This window comes from Macaca mulatta, chromosome 9 (assembly GCF_049350105.2).
Source record: "Macaca mulatta isolate MMU2019108-1 chromosome 9, T2T-MMU8v2.0, whole genome shotgun sequence".
Taxonomy (NCBI): domain Eukaryota; kingdom Metazoa; phylum Chordata; class Mammalia; order Primates; family Cercopithecidae; genus Macaca; species Macaca mulatta.
Genome location: NC_133414.1, coordinates 144,889,220 through 144,901,426, shown reverse-complemented (window position 1 = coordinate 144,901,426; position 12,207 = coordinate 144,889,220). Strand labels below are relative to the sequence as shown.

Below are 12,207 nucleotides of genomic sequence, written 5' to 3'. Positions count from 1 at the left end.
AGTCGTGGGCCCGGGTCACATCCTGGGGGACCCCCAGCGGGCAAGCGCCGGGCAGTGCGTGTGGTCCCGGGACCCGCCTGCCCGCCCCGCTCCAGCCGGCCTCACTCCTCCACCGCGCCGGCCGCGTGTCGGCGAAACCAGAGGCAGCTCCGTGCGAGCCTCGCCCGGCCGTGAGGCCCGTGGATTCCGTGGACTCCGAGGCCCGTGCCCTCCGCTCTCCTGTGGCCCCGACCCGCCGGGAGCGCGTTCCCCGCCAGCGTCCGCGGCCGCCCACACCCACCGCAGCCCCGGGCGGCCGAGCAGTCGCGACGGGGGCGCGGGCCGGGGCTCTTCCCCAGCGGGGCACTCGGAGCGCGCGGGCGGGTCCTCAAATCTGCATTCTTTCCGTTAATAAAATATGTTCTCGTATTTTTTCCTGATTTCGCATGAAAACCTTTGCCTAACTAAACTCCCATCCGAGCGGGATTTATTTCGTCCCCGGGGAGATAAATCAGGGGGCGAATTTACAGCCCGGGAGGCACCTGCCGCGCTAATGGGCCCTTCATGGAGTGCGCGGCCGGCGGGGGCGCGCGGGCGGGGGGGGGGGCGCTGGCCAATGGCCGGACCGCAGGGTCCGCAGCCAATCAGCGCGCGAGCCGCGCCCCGGGGGCCCCCGTTATCAGCGCGTCCGTCCCGCGCGGCGCGGCTCCGACCGGCCCCGAAGCCGCCGCCGCCCGCCCGCCCCACGCCGGAGCCGCCTGCCCGCCCCCCGCGCCCCGCGCTGCAGCCGACGCCCGCCCGGGCCGAGCGCAAACTTCCCGGGCCGGCGGGCAGGGGCGGCGGCGGCGGGGCCCGGATGGGAGCCCGGGCCGGCGGCGGCGGCGCCCATGGACACTAACCGCCCGGGCGCGTTCGTGCTGAGCAGTGCCCCGCTGGCCGCGCTGCACAACATGGCCGAGATGAAGACGTCGCTGTTCCCCTACGCGCTGCAGGGTCCGGCCGGCTTCAAGGCGCCCGCGCTGGGGGGCCTGGGCGCGCAGCTCCCGCTCGGGACCCCGCACGGCATCAGCGACATCCTGGGCCGGCCCGTGGGCGCGGCGGGCGGGGGCCTCCTAGGGGGACTGCCCCGGCTCAGCGGGCTCGCCTCGTCCGCCGGCGTCTACTTTGGACCCGCGGCCGCCGTGGCGCGCGGCTACCCCAAGCCCCTGGCCGAGCTGCCCGGGCGTCCGCCCATCTTCTGGCCCGGCGTGGTGCAGGGCGCGCCGTGGAGGGACCCGCGTCTGGCCGGCCCGGGTGAGTGGCCCGCGCAGGGGGTGCGGGGCGGGAGGGCGCGGAGGGGACCCCGCCGGCCGCTGACCCACCTCCCTTTCCCTCCCTTGCAGCCCCAGCCAGCGGCGTCCTCGACAAGGACGGGAAGAAGAAGCACTCGCGCCCGACCTTCTCGGGCCAGCAGATCTTCGCGCTGGAGAAAACCTTCGAGCAAACCAAGTACCTGGCGGGCCCGGAGCGCGCGCGTCTCGCCTACTCGCTGGGCATGACCGAGAGCCAGGTGAAGGTGAGCGCGGCGGGGCCCGGGAGAGCAGAGCCGGGGGCCCGCGTCCTGCGAACGGCCACAGCCCCAGCGCCAGCCCCGGGCCCCGCGGCCGCCTGACCGCCCCGTCCGCCCCCAGGTCTGGTTCCAGAACCGCCGGACCAAGTGGCGCAAGCGGCACGCGGCGGAGATGGCGTCGGCCAAGAAGAAGCAGGACTCCGACGCCGAGAAGCTGAAGGTGGGCGGCTCGGACGCGGAGGACGACGACGAATACAACCGGCCCCTGGACCCCAACTCGGACGACGAGAAGATCACGCGGCTGCTCAAGAAGCACAAACCCTCGAACTTGGCGCTGCTCAGCCCGTGCGGCGGCGGCGCGGGGGACGCCTTGTGAGGACGCGCGGGGTGGGGGCGAGTCTATTTTTGCAGAATCCGGGGGCGGCCCCGGTGGGCGCGAGTCGCTTTGTATCATCAATAAATTATTTAACGCGTCCCCGTCGGAGCCGCCGCTCCGGAGCCTGCGCCGCGTGTTTCTTCCGTCTCGAACCCGGAGCGAGGCGGCCCCTCCCCGGCCGCGGCTTCGCCCCTGCGGGACCCGACTTCGGGCGCGCGGCGGCCTCGGGTCCTCCGGGTTCCCGGTGCGGAGGCTGCGGGCCCCGGACAGGCGCGAGGAGGCGGCGAAGGCGCAGGGAAGGGGCCCAGCCCGCGGGAAGGAACCGCAGCGACAGCCGCCAGGAGGCCGGGACAGAGCCGGGGACGGAGCAGCAGGTATGGCCCGGCCCGCCTCGCCTCGGGGCGGATTCGGACGCGCTTGGGGGGCCCCGAAAGGGCGGGTGAGCCGCGTACCCGCCTCGAGTCCCCGCGGGACGTTTTTCTTTCTTCGCTTTTCCCGCTTTGGGGCCGCGTACTGGTCGCCGCCGGGCACCGGTTCCCGCTCGGCCGAGGGGTTTGCTCTGATTATTTCCAAATCCCTCTGCGCGTAAGCGGAGCATCCCACAGGCGCGCCCTGGGCTCAGCCGGTGGAACCGGGTCTGAACGGCTGCACGGTGGCCCTTCGGTCACCATCCCGCTGTCTTTCCGCGGTGGGAAGCAGTTTCTTCCAAACTAGGGTCGCAAAGAGAAATCCGAAATAAGTCCGCCCTGGAACGGCGGGGCCTCCCACGGGGCACGCGGGGTCAGGGAGCGGGAGGCCCCCGGGCGAGGCCCGCAGCGCCCGGCCAGGGGCTGCCCTGAAATGCCGCCAGCTCCGCGGGGCTGTGACTCCGGCTGACAAAACCCGTCCACCCTCCCGCAGCCTCTGTGGCCGGGTCTGCCCATCGCTGCATCTTAATGGGACTGTTGCGTTTTAATTTTAAAAAATTAAATGTAAATAATTATATCATTGCGCTGGTACGATTTCTCTTGGAAGGCATTTTCGGAAACGTTAAAGAGAAATACAAGCGGCTTCAACTCGGCGCATTTTGTTTTAGGCTCTTGGCAGCCTTCACAAGGAGGCAACCTGAAGGGCAGAAGCAACGCTTTTCTGTGGGGAGCCTCTCAGCTCAGCGCAGAGCAGACGGGCTTCCAGTTTTAAAGTTTTGAGGAAGGCAAAGCATTTATATAATCCTGTTTTAAAATGATGAGGGATAAATCCTTTATTACAGTAGAAGGTGCAAAAGGCTGTTTTTCTCCTCTCAAGGAGCGGCTTGGTGTTTTTTTTTTTTTTTTTTGACGGAGTCTCGCTCTGTCGCCCAGGCTGGAGTGCAGTGGCGCGATCTCGGCTCACTGCAAGCTCCGCCTCCCGGGTTCACGCCATTCTCCTGCCTCAGCCTCCTGAGTAGCTGGGACTACAGGCGCCCACAACCGCGCCCGGCTAATTTTTTGTATTTTTAGTAGAGACGGGGTTTCACCGTGGTCTCGATCTCCTGACCTTGTGATCCGCCCGCCTCGGCCTCCCAAAGTGCTGGGATTACAGGCGTGAGCCACCGCGCCCGGCCGGCTTGGTGTTTTGTGACAGTGTGTGATACAGTGAAATGCCGGGATTTCTAATGAGCTTGATCTCAAGTAACAGGGTATACAGGAGGCCGCTCCCCTGAGTTAGCATTTCAAAGGCGGCAGGAGAAGGGAAAGGAAGGAAAACAGAGCAACACGGGACTATTTTCACCATGGTCAATTTTATTGCTTAGGAACCAGGCCAGTCACTTCTAAAGGCCCTCAGAACGACCAACAGCTGAAACCCGTGGGGCGGACTCCGTGTTGAACTGCGGACAGTGGCCACCACAGCAGGGACAGGGACCGGTCCTTCCACCAAGAGCGGATTCCGCAGCGGACAGCAGTCACTTGCAATGGTAGTGATTTATCCAAAAACAAACACCCACCTAATGCCTTCACCCGGTCCAGGAACTCTGTAGTGTTCTAAAGTAAAATCAATAAAACATATATTTGTGTTTCATCAACAGACTCTCTAATCACCTTTTAATGCTGTACTTAGTGCTAGGAGAAAAATATTTGCAACAAGGTTATTACATGGGTTGTTTGTAGCGGAGCAATGAGGAAATGTACAGTTTTGTTTCTCTTTAATATTTTTATATACAGCCCATGTTAAAAGCAATTTCTATTGGAAGCAAACTAGGCTATTTCTATTTCTCCCATGATATTATTGTTGTAATGTAGAATACTTGGCACCATAAAACAGTAACAAAAGACAGACAAACGGTTTACAAAATTCTTAAAAGGTACACCCAGGCTAGCTATAAACTTCACATTCAGTTCTTAATATTACACAGAAGAACGGCACGGGAGTAACGGCCCGCCAGTGCACACGTGCTGTGGGGCCGATTTCACCCACGATGGCGAGGCCATGTGTTTTTTTACGAATGTGTGTGTTGATGGACACACAGCTGAGCTCCTAGACTCCGATGCTGCCTGCTGATGGGACTCTCTTGTGCATTCATACTGGAAAGTACATTTAGCATAAGTTTTGGTAAGATTTATAAATTATTTTTAAAAAGTATATATTTATATATATTTATATATATATAAAAATGGAAAGCAGCTGCAGTGTGATTCAAAAACCATGTGACACGGCGCAGAGTGCCGCGGAAGGGGCATAGGCAGAGACAGACCCCTGAGCCATGCTGGGGGCCACGCTGCCGGCCGGCAGAGGGAGCGCCCATCTCGGCTTCCCCAGCCCCTGGACACACCTCCACCTGGCAGAGGGGGGTCTCTGGACACGGGGGAGGGGTGGGGTCTCTGTGCTGGAGAAGCCCCTCCACTGACAATCATTAAAAACTGAAAACTGTGAAGTCTACGGTACAGACCCTCTTTGCTGTCTATTAGAGTTTTGACAACAGGACTGTGACTTATTTTTAAAAAACCAATATTTCTACTTAATGTCACATGAACAGACGAGACAGTGAGGTATGTGAGGCTGTTCCGGAATGGTCCGGAGGCTGAAGCGAAGTGTGGGGCTGGCCGTCTAGCAGGTGGCGCTTGGGTGGGTTCTCGATGCAGCTTTGAAGGTGCGTATTCAGTACACGGCTACAGGGAGGGCTCACGAAGGGTCCTCTCGTGGCGCTGGCATCTCTTCCCTGGCATGGAATTCGTAATTTGTTAAAGGAACAAATGCACCAGGAAAAGCTGTGTAAAAGCTGAACTAGAGGGAGGAGTCATATTTACCACCACGTCACTGCACGACACAACACTTGTGCACACGGGCATGAGGTTTACCTGCCCCGGGCATGATTCGGAAGGCCAGGAACACGGGCTGCAGCAGGAAGACAGGAGGGCGTCAGCACGGTGCACGCGGGACAGCCCAGCACACGCCGCCATCTCCCGCCTCACCCCTGGACCCTGCGTCTCACAAGGGCAGCCATGAACCGGGCTGGGAGGAGCTGATGGCCAGCAGAGGCAGCTCGGCCCTTGTGTGCAGCCACCGCAGAGCAGGGGTTGGGAGCCCCGTGAATGTGGAATTGGAGCCAGGCCGGCCATGAGAGGTTTTGCAAGGAAGGTGTTATTTCCAGGTGAAAACTTAATGGGAAAACTGATCTAAAATAATGGCTAAACAGGCCCCGAATGAAGCGGGGAAGAGAGGCTCTCCTGCACCCGGCAGGTCCAGCGCCTTCTTGGCGTGTGTTTGGGGCTCACAGCTCTGGGCCTCCAACGTGGAAGAAGGTAACTCATTTATTTGGCTGAAAATGAGATTTGATATGTCCCCTGTGCACACTCTCGAGGTGCAGTTGCCTGAATAAACCATTTGTGCCAGTGCCGCCCCTTGGCACCCGGTGGGAGTGCCCTCACCCCAGCTCCCCGGCTGATGGTGAGCCTTCCCCAAGAAGGCCATTAAAACACTGCGGCTGCGTACTTGCAAAACAGCCGTCAGAAACGATCAGCAGTGGACGTTTTTTACAAATAGTAAAATGATGTATTTTATTCTATTGTAACTAGTCATTTCTGCCTTCTTCCTACTTACCCACCTAGCTTATGATACTTTATTAAAATTAAATCAAAACAGACCAACTTGGCCTACTCTGTAGAGTCAGACTAAGAAGATAGGAGAGCAGGAGAGGAGAGACTGGCCAACCCCCACCCACCTGCCTGCCAGCCCCAGCCCCCACCCGCCCACCGGCCCCAGCTCCCCGGCTCCCTAGTCCACCAGCCCGGCCCCTGGACTTCAGTCTACGTCACCTTGTGGTCTCCCATGCAGACGTTGGGCCCAATGTGGTCATAGGTGACAACCTTCTCCTCGCTCTCCGACTGGAAAGGGGAAACAGAGATAGGTGGGTGTGGGGAGGTGAGGCATCCTGGGTCCAGTGGGGAGCTGACCAGCAGGAACATCAGGGTTTTGTGGGGGCAGAGAGATGGGGGGTTCGGCCCCTGCAAGTACCTCCCCAGCCTCTGCCACCCGTCCTGCCTGGCCCCTGAGAGAGAGGCCAGCCCACGGACCAAAGGCTCTGGTGGCGTGGCAGCACCTCAGCACCTTGGCCCTGGCCCTTTCGGCCAAGAGGTATCTGCCTCTAGGAGGGGTCGTGTGCGGAGTCGAGCGCTGGCCCCGCTTCCAAGCTCCCCTCGCCTGGACATGCTCCTGGGCTCTCGGGGGAGTTGCAGGGGACCCTGTTCACAGGAGTGGTGCAGCCCCAGCTTTCTGTGCGGGTGTGCCCTCTGACTGAGGCAGCCCATCTAGTTCCACTTTTCCCACTTTCATTTGTTTTTGACTGTTCTATGAGCTTAGAACTCAGTGTTCAAATGAGAACAGACACCGAATTCCATACCACTACACAAAGCAATCTGTGCATAGTAATTCACGGCTGTGTGTGCATTTCCCGGCGGGTGCCTGTATTCCGGACGCCTGGGGAAGGGGTTTGCTGCTGGTCAGCACTCGGCTCTGGAATTTTATATCCACAGCTGAAGCGTCTGAGACTATCGAGTTAAAACTGAATTATCTTTAATGCAGTGGGAAGCTTAAGGTCAGATTTACTTTCCAGCATGGGCGCCTGCCAGAAGGGATGAAAACACAAGCTTCGACACTGCATGCATGAGCACCTTCCCGTCTCGCGGATGGAACGGCGCCTCCACAGAAGTGGGGAAACATTCATCAAACGCAGCGTGGTAATTTACAAAGGCAGCATAAAATTGTGGATTTTCAACTGCATAATCTTTGGACAGATAAACAAATTACGGTGGGCACAGGCAGCACGCCGCACACCTCACTGAACACTTGTCACCGAGGCTCGCAAGCAGCACCGCCCGCGTCCCGAGCCCCCTTCGGTGTTTTAGGGCTGCGGAGGCAGAATGGAGCTTGGTGACGAGGTGACGGCGCGTGTCATGATGGATGAGGCTGCGGAGTGCGCCCGGTGCCCGTCTGCTTGGGCTGCACGCCCACTGCCCATTGGGTGGCCTCATGGGAAAAGCCTGTCCAAACTCTGGCCCCAGGAGGCGGGGGCTGTCAAAGGCCGCCAGGTGTGCGTTGTGAGGCTCTGTCCCCCACCCTGAGTGTAAACTGACAAGTCCCGGGTCCAGAGAACCCGAGAGGCTGTGAGTGATTGGAAAACGGGCTCAATGCTGCCATGCCGTGAGCTGGCAGAGCCCTGGAAATGACAGCACAATGTGGGGAGGCCACAGCCCTGCCAGCCTTCTGCCCTTGGGCACTGCTCACCAATCAGCACTTGCGTGACCTCTGACGTTTTCCCGGGGATGGCATCTGTGCCTGAGTCCCTGGGAGGCTCTTGCCCTGCCGGCAGCCCTGGGCTCCACATGCCCGACCTGTTCTCAGCGCCGGCAGGTGGGAGCACCCACCATGTGGCACCGAGGGACTGGCATGCCCACCAGTGAGCCCAGCTAGAGGGGCAGGGGTGTGTCCACAGCCAGGCTCCGGGCCGAGCCCACTCCTGGGCTTTCGGGCTTGTGGCCAGCATGCTTCCTCAGTGATGGGCACAGGCCCTGCCCACAGGCCAGAGGTGGGGCTGCAGAGGAGCCAGGCTGGCTGCAGACCCCAGGGACTTCTGGCCAAGAGGCCCTGCCTCTAGCCCAGGCCCGCGCCAGGCAGGCTCCTCACAGCACAGCCAGGGACAGAGGGCAGGCTGCACCCGGGGTGCTCCAGGATGTAGGAAGGAACAGTAAGGAACCTGGCCCGGCAGACAGAGCCGCGTGGCAGAGGCCAGCAGGGTGCATCTCAGGGACCGGGGCTGCAGAGGGTCCCTGCCCTGCTGAGGGCGCACCTGCACCCAGGTGCTTGTTGTGCCTGGGGTCTGGTACCATCTGGCACAGGGACACAGACGGGCAGTGCAGGAAAACAGGAGCCTCACGCAGCTGGTGTTGAGGTCGGGGTTAGTAGGGGCTCCTGTCCCTGCTCTGGGCCTGGGACAGTGGACAGGGTGGGCAGAACCCACCAGACTGGCAGTGGTACCACCAAAGTCGCCAGCCTCCTTCCAATTGCCCACCCATGCCATGCTCAGAGGCTCCGGCTCTGGGTGCTGGCACAGCTGCAGTTCCCACTCCCGCCTGCAAGCTTCGTTATTATCGCCATTTAATTTTCATTCACGGGGTTGACAAAACCAATTCAGATATTGATTCTTCTGAAAACACTCCTTGTATGTTAAAATGTGGGAACCAAAAAATCACAAGATTGGCCAGGTACAGTGGCTCCCACCTGTAGTCCTGTAATCCCGGCGAGGCCGAGGTGGGCAGAACGCTGGAGCTCAGGAGTTTGAGACCAGCCTGACCAATGTAGCAAGCAAGCCCCTATCTCCTTTTTTGTAAACAACAACAACAAAATTATTTATTAAAAAAAAGTCACAGGAAATCTGAAAATTTCCCAAGGCCCAGGTCATCTCCTGAAAATGCTGCCCATTCATTTTTAACTTATCAAGGCTCCAAATGAATCTGGCTCTGATTTACAACTTAGCAAAACAACCTCAGACATTTCTACTGTGCTTCACGGTCTGTGAGTGCTCGAATGCACAAGAGCACATTGACTTCCAAGGATACAATGAACTACCATTTGAAAACACTTCCTGCCGACCACCCGTGTGTATTTCAAACTCACGACGATGCCGGCTGCCCATGGCCCAGGAACTCGGCTCCATCTGCTGCTGCCCCAGCCCAGGTGCTGGCTCGGAGGTGACCCAGCACTGGGGTGCAGCTCATGGCAGGATGAGGTCAGGGCCCAACCTGGCAGCATTCCCCAGACTGGGTGCCCCCGTCCCCAGGGCCCTGTCACCAGGCCGGGCCAGACCAGACCCAGCGTTCCACGTCCCTCTGCACCCAGGGCCGGGGCAGCACACACTCACCCTCAGCACCAGCTCCTTGGCAGACGGGGACATGAGGATGCGGTCGCACCAGGCCGGGCACCGGGTGTTCATGTACTGCTCACCCTGGCGGGCATCCTCACTGTACGGGTAGCTGGGGAGACACGAAGGCAGAGGGTCAGCCGGTCGGCTTGGGCCGTCCTCAGCCCCAAAGGGACGGCTGTGCCAATTCTCTCCTAAAACACCTTAGAATGGCCAGCGCTACCCGGGGAACGCATACACGTCTGGAAGTTTCTAGAATATAAAACCAAATTCACAATTTAAGTTCTATATCAAACTTATTTTTATGTGAGACTAAATTTCAGTTATAGCACAGTATCTTCACATCAGTCCTTCTTTTACTGCATGAAATTGTCTGTTGAGCTTTGGTTTTGTTGGTATTTTTGAACATGGTCTAAAGTATGATGAAAACCTCCATGGAAACAAAATGGCAGCCAGTGTCATCTGGTCCCAGGACGCTCCTCCGCCCGGCCACCCGGCCCCAGGACGCTCCTCCGCCCGGCCACCCGGCCCCAGGACGCTCCTCCGCCCGGCCACCCGGCCCCAGGACGCTCCTCCGCCCGGCCACCCGGCCCCAGGACGCTCCTCCGCAAGGCGACCCGGCCCGGCTCAGCTCGAAACGCCTCTAAGTGCAGGCAGCTCTGGGGTGTGGGGTATGGCGCCTGTGTCTCTGCTTTGACCAATGCCGCTCCCACCTCGGGGAGCGTCCAGGTGCTCAGGCCGTGGCCTTGGGTCCCTGCTGTGGTGGGGCGTGACTGTCCCTGACTCACTGCTTCCCGGGCCTGCCCATGCCCTCTGTGGGTCTGGGAGTGGGACTGGCCACGCGGCGGTGCCACTAGCCCTGAGGGCGGAGCCCTTCACCCACACAGTGAGCGCATCCCTCACCGCCCGGGGTCTGCTGGCTGTGTCTCTGCCACCCACTGCCGGCCATGGCACAGCTCATCTGGGCTCCTCAGCGGCCTTGCTGCGTCTCCGAGCCGCCGTCGGCCCTGCCCTCACACAGCAGTGCAGTCCACACACACGTGGACTTATCAAGCCTCCGGATGAATGGAACATGCAAGCACAGCCCCCACTTCTGGGCCTGCAGGTTCTCAGGGGGCCCGGCCCACCCATAAGGCTGCAAATCCACCCCCAAATGGGCATGTCGTTTGGGACTGCACTGAAGTAGTAATGAATTCCACTTGGAGTGAATGAACCCTGGGGGTCCTGTGGCTGAGCTCAGCCACCTGCCCTAAGTGCAGTGTCTGCTGACTCTCAACATCTCCGTGGCCTTCATCAGTGTCTCAAGAGTTTTTCAGTTAGTTCCAAAATATCATACAGCACCTGTCGCGACTGGGATCTGATTCTCTGTGAAGTTTCCCTGTTGGCCGTGATTGAGTTTCGGGTCCATCCTGGCACCACAGCTGCGGATTCTGCAGCCCCTCCCATGCCCCCCGGGCCCCACCCACAGGGGCACCTGTGAGCCCTGTGCCCAACCATCTGGAAACAGCTGGGGACTTGGAACTTGCTCTGCCCCGACGCAGGAGCCCCCACCCTTCCCCGCGCTCCAGCGGGAGCCGTGGCTTCCACCCAGCCTGGGGCAGAGTCACTACTTGGTTAAAAGCAAAACCTACGCAGGGCCTACGTGTTATGCATGTTTCTGAAGAGCACAGAGCATAGAACAGTTGCATGTTTTTTCAGAAGCAGCAACCTGGCGGCCTGTCCCATTTCACACGTTTGAGAGGCTGGGTCACCTTGTTCAGGAGCTTCTCAGCTGATCCCAACCGTAGACACGAGTAGAAACTGGATGCAGGTAGGTTCCTGTCCAGTCCCCGGACACATGTCCACTGCATCCGGACACACGTCCACTGCCCCCCCACATGCGTCCACTACCCCTCTGGACACACGTCCACTGCCTCCCCCGACACGCGTCCACTGCCCCCCGACACGCATCCACTGCCCCCCTGACACGCATCCACAGTCCCCCGGACATGCGTCCACTGCCCCCCCGACGCATCCACTGCCCCCCCAGACACACGTCCACTGCCCCCCTAGAACTGCCCCCCAGACACGCGTCCACTGCCCCCCCAGACATGCGTCCACTGCCCCCGACACGCATCCACTGCCCCCAGACACGCGTCCACAATCCCCCGGACACGCGTCCACTGCCCCCCTGACGTGTTCACTGCCCCCCCAGACACGCGTCCACTGCCCCCCTAGACACACGTCCACTGCCCCCCTAAAACTGCCCCCTGGATATGCGTCCACAGCCCCCCGGACACGCGTCCACTGCCCCCCCGGACACACATCCAATGTCCCCCTAGAACTGCCCCCTGGACATGCATCCACTGCCCCGGACACGCATCCACTGTCCACCGGACATGGGTGCACTGCATACACAGCAGTGGCACCGAGGCCTGGCCAGCTCCCTGCAGGGTACCCACAGGCGGGCAGGCAGTCCAGGGGCAGTGCGCCCCACGAGTGCCCAATCAGGGCCTGCACAGGTGGCCTGAGCTTCCCAAGGATGGTGGCTGTGCTGAGCCACACCATCTGGGCAGCCCCCGGCCGGGCCAAGTTCAGGGAGCAGTGGCTGCGGGGCTCTGGTCAGGCCTGGACGCTCTGCACAGGTGGGATCTGCTGTCTCTCAGGGCAGCCATGGCCGTGCTGGAGCAGGACATTCCCGGCGATGAGAAGGCAGCAGCGTGTGCGCTCAGAGAAACTGTGGCCTCCGCCAGCCGACACAACACAGATGTGCCCGTGGGTGCAGCCTGCTTCGCCCTTGCTGCTCTCCGCCGCCGCTGCGGGCGCTCTGCATGTGGAGGGCAGGCTCTTGCTGCCAGGAGCATTTCTGCTGGGCTGGGGCCCCACGGTCACCACATGAGGGTCTAGCGAGGTGACGACGCTGCCCCATAAGAGCCCACGAGAGCAGCTGAA

The 12,207-nt window shown here is 60.4% G+C and overlaps 2 protein-coding genes across 8 annotated transcripts in view; one reads left to right on the top strand and one right to left on the bottom strand.

Annotated features, from left to right (window-relative positions):
- Window positions 1-781: 781 nt before the first annotated feature.
- Window positions 782-2,003, top strand: NKX6-2 (NK6 homeobox 2). Its single transcript, NM_001266630.2, is given in 3 exon segments — window positions 782-1,272; window positions 1,362-1,534; window positions 1,650-2,003. Coding segments are annotated over 3 exon segments (834 nt in total). The 5' UTR covers window positions 782-866; the 3' UTR covers window positions 1,905-2,003.
- Window positions 2,004-3,644: 1,641 nt separating this feature from the next.
- The window catches only part of INPP5A (inositol polyphosphate-5-phosphatase A), a 249,651-nt gene continuing 241,088 nt past the window's right edge, over window positions 3,645-12,207 (bottom strand). For all 7 annotated transcript variants that reach the window (XM_028827054.2, XM_077947896.1, XM_077947897.1 and 4 more), the window contains 4 exons: window positions 9,277-9,388; window positions 6,176-6,244; window positions 5,168-5,255; window positions 3,645-5,079 (listed from right to left, as the gene is read on the bottom strand). In XM_028827054.2, the coding sequence (XP_028682887.1) occupies window positions 5,175-5,255; window positions 6,176-6,244; window positions 9,277-9,388 (262 nt within the window). In that variant the 3' untranslated portion in view covers window positions 3,645-5,079; window positions 5,168-5,174. The remainder of the gene's footprint in view (window positions 5,080-5,167; window positions 5,256-6,175; window positions 6,245-9,276; window positions 9,389-12,207) is intronic.